General features: G+C 27.6%; 1 protein-coding gene across 2 annotated transcripts; it reads right to left on the bottom strand.

Moving 5' to 3' along the window:
- Window positions 1–4,314: 4,314 nt before the first annotated feature.
- Window positions 4,315–6,901, bottom strand: LOC120067375 (CCT motif family protein). 2 transcript variants are annotated; one of them, XM_039018947.2, is made up of 4 exons: window positions 6,000–6,901; window positions 5,762–5,911; window positions 5,537–5,665; window positions 4,315–4,771 (listed from the first exon to the last, which is right to left on the bottom strand). In XM_039018947.2, the coding sequence occupies exons 1-4, from the start codon at window positions 6,597–6,599 to the stop codon at window positions 4,673–4,675; spliced, it is 978 nt and encodes a 325-aa protein (XP_038874875.2). In that variant the 5' UTR covers window positions 6,600–6,901; the 3' UTR covers window positions 4,315–4,672. The 2 variants fall into 2 exon arrangements, with proteins under 2 accessions (XP_038874875.2, XP_090163973.1); XM_090307847.1 differs by lacking the exon at window positions 4,315–4,771 and adding an exon at window positions 4,844–5,463 and having other exon boundaries at window positions 6,000–6,893.
- Window positions 6,902–9,892: the final 2,991 nt, after the last annotated feature.

Here is a 9,892-nt window from a genome sequence, read left to right as displayed (position 1 = left end):
CAATTTATTTAATATAAATTCTTAAGAAAGGAAAGGGGGAGGAAGATGAAATTCTTCAATAAATTTATAATATCAAATTTTGAAAATAAAATGAAGAAAAAGGAAAAAGATTATAGAAGTTTTTAACCGGTCAATCCAAACCCTCCTTTTCACATTATCAAGAAACAAACGCAGTAAAACAATAAACACGTCATTGAAAAAGGGGAAACGAAAAATATAAAATCCCCACGGAGTATAAATTTTGATTTAAAATTGGATTTTATAATTGGAATTCATTACTATATAAATAGGAAGTCAGAAATATGACATAATAATAAAACCCAGAAACTATTTTCTACTTTCCTACCACTACCCCCAACTCAGTTAAAAACTTCCATAATTCTTATTTCAGAGACCAGAAAAAAAAAAAAAAAAAAAAAAAAAAAAAAAAAAAAAAAAAAAACCCTTTTTCTTTCTTTGACATAAAGGGCCTTTTGGTCAAGTTCTCAAATTCTCTCTTTTTTTTTTTCCTTTTTTTTTCTGTTTAGCGTTTTAATTGATTAATCATTTTTTAACAATGGGATTTTTTAGATGATCACACACTTACCTTTTTACATATGCGTTAATTTCGTACTCTATTTATATTTTGAAAAAAAATAATGTTTTATTTCTATATTCTTATGTATAAATTTTAATTATTTTTATGTTAAAAAAAAAAAAAGGAAAAACTAATGTAATCTAGAGGTAGTATATCGATAATAATGTCTTAACTTTTCACTTATGGTAATTAGGTTTAGACATTTAATTGAAATATAGTTTTGTCACCAATTTTAACCTCAAACATCGATTGGTGGAAATTGACGAGAAAAAACAATAAGAGTTAAAGTATGGGGAATTGATGGTTGTGAGAGTGAATAGGGTCAAGAGGGAGTTGCATGAATATCAAAAGAAGTCAACAAGTGATGTTAGTTTTGTTTAAAGAAATTTGTTTTCAATGACTGAAAATATTTTCACATATAACAAAATATCCCGATCTATCACTGATAGACAATTATATTTTATTATATTGAGATAAATTAAAGCATAAAGGTGATAATAGTCACTGATAGACAATTATATTTTACTATATTTATAAATACTTTGATTTTTCTATATTTGAAAATATTCTTTTGTTTTATTTATTTATTTTTTAAATTTATAAAATAAAATGACATCATTTTATTGTTTCTTTTTTCTTAAAATTATTATTTTATAATAAAAGTGATTTAATAAGTGAGGTGAAAATATAACCAAAGGACAATACCTAACAACTCACAGTTCGAGAGGAAAATATAAGAAAAGGATCCTATGTTTTTTTCCCCCTCTCCTTAATGGTAAGAATTATTGGGATGAATAAATTAAAGCATAAATGTGAAATTAAAATTTCTAAATGTAATGAAATTAACAAATGGAACAATACTAGATAGAGTTTAATTCTTACTTAAATCATAATTTGAACAGAAGAGAACATAAAAAAGTGTTTACAATACCCACTTAATATGGTAAATAAGTTAGTTTAAAAATTGTTTCAAATTTCCATCCCCCAATTCTGATTTTTAGAGGTCAAAATTCTCCCTCTCTTTTAATAAATTACGTCTATCTTTTTATTATTATAATTTCTTTCTGTGTTTAATGATGTGTTTGGTTTAAATTTTCAATGGTTTAATTTTGAAAATAAGTCCTTTTAGAAAAAATTTAAGTATTAAAATATTGAAGTATTTAACAACTACTCAAAATAGTTTTTAAAACAAATTTAAGTGTGTTTTAAACCATTCTTTATAGAAAGAGTTTAAATAATGATCTTTTTCAAAAACATTTTTTTGTATAGTCAATCTAAACGAATCCTAAGTAGTGTATATGTATGTCATTGCTTATATTTTAGCCCAAATTGAAAAAGGTCTTTTCTGATATATATTTAAAAAAAATGTGAACATAAGTTATTTCAAGATATCGACTACTATTTTTTCTTTTTTTTTTTTTTTTTGAGGATGTTTACTTTCTAATACCATTTTTTTTTTTGACAATTTATTTTTGTTTTAAATTTTTGGCTAAAAATCTAAATATTTTTTTAAGTTACATATACGTGAAAATCATAATAAAGAAATGGATAGAAAACAAGTCTAATGTTTAAAAACATAAAACTAAAATTTAAGACCTCGTTTGGTAACTATTTAATTTTTTGTTTTTTGTTTTTTTTTTTTTTAAATTAAGCCTATACACACTACTTTCACTTCCAAATTTCTTCTTTCGTTATCTATTTTTTACCAATTGTTTAAAACACCAACCCAAAATTTGAAACAAAAAAAAGTTTTTTTTTTTTAAGTTTTGGCCGAGAATTCAATCATTATACTTAGAAAAGATGCAAATCATTGTATTGGGAGGAAATAAGTTTAATTTTCAAAAACCAAAAATAAAAAATAAAATAATTACCAAACGAAATTATTATCGAGAGCTTAAAACTTATTTAGAAAAAAAAAAAAGAAAAATTTATTTTAAATGACAAATATGTTGAAAATATCTACAAATATAGAAAAATATCACAATCTATATGTGATAAACTGTGATAAACTATAAATAGAGACAAATAGTAGTCTATCGTAGCCTATCACAGTTTACTTCAAATAAACCGTAAAATTTTATAATATCATGTAAATATTTCGATTATTTTGTTATATTTAAAAATAACAAAAAAAAAAACATCATAAAGGAATCAATTTTAAGTCTAAATATTAAGAAAGAGCTCACACATTCCAAATAATAAAAAACCTTAAGTCTTGACTTTTTCTTCTTTTTCTTTTTTTAGAAAGACGTCTTAACACTTTTCTTCCAATCAAACTCATTTTTTTTTTCATAATTTAATTTGTTATTAGGTTTTTGTTGAATATAAACATAGTTCAATACACATGCATGTTGTGGAAATGAACATAACTCAAACATACACCATTGTGGAAATGAACATAACTCAAACATAAAAATACGTAGAGTGTTTAGTCAAAGATTGTTTAGTCAAATTATAAGCCTAAAGTTGTTTAGTCAAAGTTTTTTTTTTTTTTTTTTTTTTTTTTACTCTTTAAACGAACATAACTCAAACATAAAAATATGTAGAGTGTTTTGGGCATAGAGTTGAGTTATTAAGCGTAAAGTTGTTTAGTCAGAGAAGTCAATTAATATGTAGAGTTAATAATATGTGTTTTGAATATAAAATTGTTTAGTATGGATTTAGAAAATATGTGTTTCAATGTGCATAGTCATTTAACCTAGGAACTTTCTCTATAGAAGTTGAATGTTTGATCCCTATCTATGTAGTTGTCATACTAAAAAAATTGAATCCAAAAATTTTCTACAATATTTTATGTAACTTTTAATTTTCACTCAAAATCTAATCTATATTGAATATAAATATAACAAATTATCTTAATTTGAAATCAACTCCAAATCGCTTCGATTTGATTTCAGTCTTTTTATAGCCATTGGGATGAAATTTTGATTATACTCAAATTCAAAACAAATCAAAAATGAATTTTATCTAATTTATTTTTTAACTAAAATTTGACTAATTTACTTATTATAATTTGATAATTCCAAACTAGTAAGATGTTCAATATAAATTTTTAGAAAAGAAAAAAGAGAGGAAATGAAATTCTTCAATAAATGTGCAGACTTCAATAATAAATACGATTAAAATTAGTAGAATCTAGTTATTTAATACTATGCTATAAAGTATGTAGACCTTAGTTTAGTGGACTAAGGTCACGTTTATACTAGATGAAAAGTAATTCATAATGGTAATGTAAAAAGTACTCCTAGTTTATTATTTTTTTTTTGTTGTTTATCTACTTTTCGTAATTGTAATTAGAAGTGAGATCCGCCTTGAAATTTGTAATCAAATAGTGTAATTTAATTGAGGAATAAAAATTATACAATCATATTTGTTTAAAATTACATGAGACCCACTATCTTTATCTTTCTTGTTACTGTGATAGTATAAAAATTATGAATTTTACAAATTTATTATTGTCTAAACAATCTAATTGTGTTTGTAATTCTGTTGTGTTTGTAATTCAGATCTATTACAATTTATCAATTTTGATTGCGTCAACGCGGCTGAAATACGAAAAAAATCCTATACTGCGGAGTATGAAATTTTTTTTGAGACATTTATAATATCAAAATTTGAAAATAAAATGAAGAAAAGGGAAAAACAATTATTGAACTTTTTAAACACGCAGTAAAACAATAAACGCATTATTGAAAAAAGGGGAAACAAAAAAATATAAAATCCCCACGGAATATAAATTTTGATTTAAAATTGGATTTTATTATTGGAATTCATTACTATATACAAAGGAAGTCAGAAATATGACATAATAATATTTTAGGGGAAAAAAAACCCAGAAACTATTTTCTACTTTCCTACCACTACCCCCAACTCAGTTAAAAACTTCAATAATTCTTATTTTAGAGACCAGGAAAAAGAAAAAAATAAATCCTTTTTCTTTCTTTGTGAGTAAAGGGCCTTTTGGTCAAGTTCTCAAATTCTTCCCCTTTTTTTTCCACTTCACCAAAAAAAGAAAAAAAATATATATATATATATATATATATATATATATATATTTCTTCTTCTTCTTCTTCTTCTTCTTCTTCTTCTTCTTCTTCAAAAACCACAATATTGAAATTGCATTCGTCCGTACACTTCACCAAATTGCTTTCCTCTCATTGTTCCTTCTTCTTCACCTCCATGCAACCCTTCAATCTGCATTCAAAATTTAAAAAAAAAAAAAAAAAACTTGTAATTTTGAAAATAGCACAGGGAAAAAAAAACATTAACTTTTCATAAGAAATGACAAATTTTCTTGTTTTTTCTTTACTTTACTTTTAAAAAAAATGAAAATACTGGGATTCGAAACTTTAGATATTGATACCTAATCATTTGAGTTAAGGATGAAAATATGGTAAAATAGTTTTTTTTTTTTTCCCTAAAGTTTAAATCTTAGTTTAGTCCATTTTAATTTCTGGGTTTTTTGTAAGAAAAAAATAGTTAGTTTTTTTTTATGATTTTAAAAATAACTATTTTGATTCTTAATTTCAATAAATTAATGACTTGGCTTCAATTATGTAATTGAATTTTAGTATGTTAGTACGTGATTTTAAGCTAAATAAAATTAGAGATAAACATTTTAAAGTAGAAAACTGATCTAACAAAAAAGTAATTTTTTCTTTATAAAAAAATAGAACTAAAACAGTCATTTTTAAAGTTTGTTTAAAATTTAAAAGTTAAAAACTAAGAATGAGATTTAATTTTTATTTTTCAAAATTTTAAATCTGAAGTTCCTAAAATTGAGATGAGGTGGCAAAATTTGAAATTTTCAAAGAGAGAATCTCAGTTCTTCGTTGCCACCTCAGCTGTTTAAAAAGCTGATGTGGAAATATCCCGCAAAAATTTCCCTACAAAAAAGTAAATTAAATAATAATAATAGTGATTAATAAAATAAAATAAAATAAAATAAAGAAATTATACCCAGAAATCATCTTCGTCTTCTTCCCTGGTTGAACATGCAGCTTTGGGAATCTCTCCAGGCTCGTCATTGCGTGCAAATCTGCCACGTATTCTCGGCCGGTTGTCGGCTAGCGTTTTCCGACATGCATACTGTTAATCATAAATCATAAACTCACTTCCATTAATCCCCTCCGATCTTCTTCTACAGTTTCTATTAATCTTTCTTTTTTCTTTTTTGATTCTAACCTTTATCGTCTTGTTGAAATTTCTCTGTGTTCTTTTTGCTCTGTATTTCAATATCCTCTCTTTTCTCTCCTCTGCACTGTATCTTCCCACTTTGAAATTCCCTTCCTCCATTAACGAGCTTCCATTCTCCATCCTCCCCATCCCCGAATTCTGCCCCCCCAACATTAATTAATACTCATTTAAAACAAACAAACAAAAAAATCAGAGCAAGTTTAATAAAAAATAGAGAGATGAAAACCTGTAAATCGCCGGTGCTAAAGACGCGTCGGATTTGTGAGGAGAAAAAGTCGGATTCGGGGCAAGGGAGGGAGTGGTGATTATTGGGGAAATTTGGAGATTCCATTAGAAGGGATTCGAGTCGGGATTGGAAGCCGGGTTTTTCACTGAAGCTTCTATGGAGGAGTAAGGATTTATCGACGACGGCGGTGGCGGTGGCGGTGGCTGCATTTTCAGAAGGAGGGTCGAAACAGAGAGGTTGATTGAAACCCAGAAGGGATTCTTCGCTTTTGACATCGAAATTGGAGAGATTTTGAAACCCATTTGAGGAAGAAGAAGAAGGATGAGAGAGGAGATGGAAATCGGTGGGATGAGAGAGGGATAAGCCTTGCATCGGAATGAAATGGTCGATGGAATTTGAATTGAATCCATCGGGGAGTGGGTTTTCTTGAGAAGGAATGGAATTAAGAATATCAACGGCGGAATCTGAGAAATTTGGGGAATAATGATCGGAGAAGAATTGAAGTTCTGCATCAGAAGGGAAAACCAAATCGGAAGAGGAGCAACGAAACAGAGAAGAAGAAGAAGAAGAATCGCCATGAATGAACAGATCAGAAGACATGGAAATTAAAACTCTTCTTCTTCTTCTTCTTCTTCTTCTTCTTCTTCTTCTTCTTCCTCTCTTTGTTCTTTCTTTTCTTTTCTTTTCTTTTTTTTCAGTTTTTAATTTGTTTATATTGAGAGCTCTAAGAATGAAACCAAACAAAACCCAGAAGGAAATTGAGAGAAGAATTTAGACTATCTCTCTCTCTTTCTCTCCTCTGTGTTTGTAAGGAAATTGAGAGGAAAAGGAATGGAGAAAGAAGAGATATTTAAACAGAAGAAGCAGGGCAAGAAGGAGAACTCATTTCAGCTGGACTTATAAAAACACATTCACTAACCAAAAAATACCTTTAATTCATCATCAACCCAACTCTTTTTCTTTTTTTTTCCTCTTTTTTTTTTTTTTGCAATTAAATTAATCCATAATAGGGGACCTTTTTTGCAAAAGGAATAAATTAAAATTTACTTACTGTTTCTACGGTTTCAATATTTTGTTCTTTTAGTTGTGGAGATGAGAGATCGTTACCTTCTTTTAGAGGATGTTTTATGTATATGTTTAATAACCTTGGTTTGAATTTTGAAGTTAATATTCAGATTTTTTGTTAAACCAATTAGTAAATATTATAGGAACTAAAATAGGACAACCTAGAGTTTGTATCAATCCTATCAAATTATTTTAATTTGAAATAATAAAGGTTTTTTTCAAAACTAAAATTACAGAAAATTATCTTCAACTTTATACTTTTATTAATTCTTTTTATACTTTTAAAAATTAAAAGATATTCTTACCGATTATATGTGGTAAAAAATAATTTATGTTGTGAAATTAAGGAACACAATAGGATACGGATATAGAGAAAATATAATATAATAATAATAAAATATAATTTAAAATAAATAACTAAAATTATAAAATTGGATCATAGAAAATTTAGTGGAATCTGAAGTGGATTTCTTAGGTGTGCCATTTTAACTTCCACTAAATGCCACTATTTATAGGTAAAGTGATAAGTAGGATGTGGACTTACATAGACATCAAAGGCACATGGACAATATGAGGGTGACACATGGCTTTTGAGACACTAAGTAATAGACATCTATTTATTATTATAATATTCATAATACTCCCTCTTAGATGTCCATATATATAAGAAATATGTCTAGTTAAAACCTTACTAGGAAAAACCCAATGGAAAAAAAACCTAGGGAAAGAAAAAGAGTACATATTTTATATGATATATACTCTTAAAAGAATACAATATATTTACTCCCCCTCATGAAAACATCACTTAAGATTTCTAAGTCGCAGCGTTCCAATATTATGCACCAATTTTTCAAAAGTTGCGGTTGGTAATACTTTTGTAAATACGTCTGACAGGTTATCCTTCGAACAAATTTGTTGTATAGCGATGTTGACATTTTCTTCAAGATTAAAAGTGTAGAAAAGCTTTGGTGAAATATGTTTTGTTCTATCTTCTTTAATATATCTTCCTTTGATTTGGGCTACGCAAGCTGTGTTGTTTTCGTATAATATTGTTGGAGGGTTTTTATTAGAAGACAAGCTATATGTTTCACGAATGTGCCGAGTCATTAATCTTAGCCATACACATTCTCGACTAGCCTCGTGAATTGTAAGAATTTCAGCATGATTTGAGAAAATGGTCGTTATGGTCTGTTTTACCAATCGTCATGATATAATAGTTCCTCCACATGTGAACAATAACCTATTTGAGATCTAGTTTTGTGTAGATCAGATAAATATCCAGAATCTGCATAACCAACTAGATCAAAATTTGATTTATTTGAATGAAACAAACCCATATCAATTATTCCTCGGAGATAATGGAGTATATTCTTAATTCTGTTCCAATGTCTTTTTGTAAGAATAATTATATCTAGCTAATAAATTTACTGAAAATGCAATATCTGGTCTTGTATTATTAGCAAGATATATAAGTGCACCAATTGCACTAAGATAGGATACTTGACGACCAAGAAGTTCTTTATTATCTTCTTGAGGTCAAAATATATCTTTATTTATATCCAATGAACGAACTTTCATTGGAATCTTTAATGGATGTGCTTTGTCCATATAAAATATTTTCAAAATTTTTCCTCTATAAGTTGACTGATGAATAACTATTCCATCTGCTAAATGCTCAATTTGCAAACCAAGGAAAAAAAAAAGAAAAAAAATCGAGATCTTTCTTCAGATATTTTATTGCCTTTGAAAGCTCTTTAGGAGTTCCAATTATATTCAAATCATCAACATATACAGTTATAATAGCAAATCCTGATTGTGATTTCTTTATAAAAACACACGGACATATTGGATTATTTTGATATCTTTTTTTCAATAAATATCATCTCAGGTGATTGTACCACATCCATTCTGATTGATTCCATCCATATAATGGTCTCTATAACTTTATTGAATACCATTCCTGGGAATTTGATGTATATGTTTCAGGTACCTTAAATCCTTCTGGGATTCTCATATAAATATCATTATCAAAAGATCCATATAAATATGTTGTGACTACATCCATAAGATGCATATCCAGACTTTCATACGTAGTCAAGTCAATTACATATCTTAGAGTAATTGCATCCACCACTGGAGAATATCAAGAGCAATATTATACGCAAAAATGTTGTCAATAATTACATTAGTTCGATTCCATCTTTTTCTTGTCATGACATAGTTTATTAAAATCTCATTATTATCTTTAGGTATTTCACCTTCCTTACTAGTCATGTCGAAGATTTCTTCATGGGTATTTACGTCTTCAACCAAGTCTTTTTCACTATCAATTATTTTTTATTTTCAAGGATTTTTATCTTTGGAACCCACTGGTCTACCACGCTTCTGGCATGTTCCAGACTCATTAGTGACAACTTGTTGTATTGAGATATCAATGTTTGATGGAACATTTGCAGCTGGTATATGTGACCTAGTTACTTTCTTTGCATCTGGTAGTTGATTTGCTATATTTTGCAAATGAATTATATTCTGAACTTCAAGTTCACATTTATCTGTACGGGAATTTAAATGAGACAATAACGATACATTCCATGTAATTTTTTTTTCAACATTCTTAATTCCTCCCCCTAATGTTGGGAAATTTTGTCTCATTAAAATGACAATCAACAAATCGTGTAGTAGATACATCACCCGTCAGGGGTTCAAGAAATTTGATAATTGATGGGGAATCATATCCAATATATATTCCTAACCTCCTTTAGGACCCATCTTAGTGTGTTTTGGTGGAGCAATTGGAACATATACTGCACATCCAAAAATTCTCAGAT

This window comes from Benincasa hispida, chromosome 12 (assembly GCF_027475165.1).
Source record: "Benincasa hispida cultivar pf3 chromosome 12, pf3_genome.v1.1, whole genome shotgun sequence".
Classification (NCBI taxonomy): domain Eukaryota; kingdom Viridiplantae; phylum Streptophyta; class Magnoliopsida; order Cucurbitales; family Cucurbitaceae; genus Benincasa; species Benincasa hispida.
The sequence above is the reverse complement of the archived record's forward strand: the minus strand, read 5'-3'. Positions and strand labels throughout refer to the sequence as shown.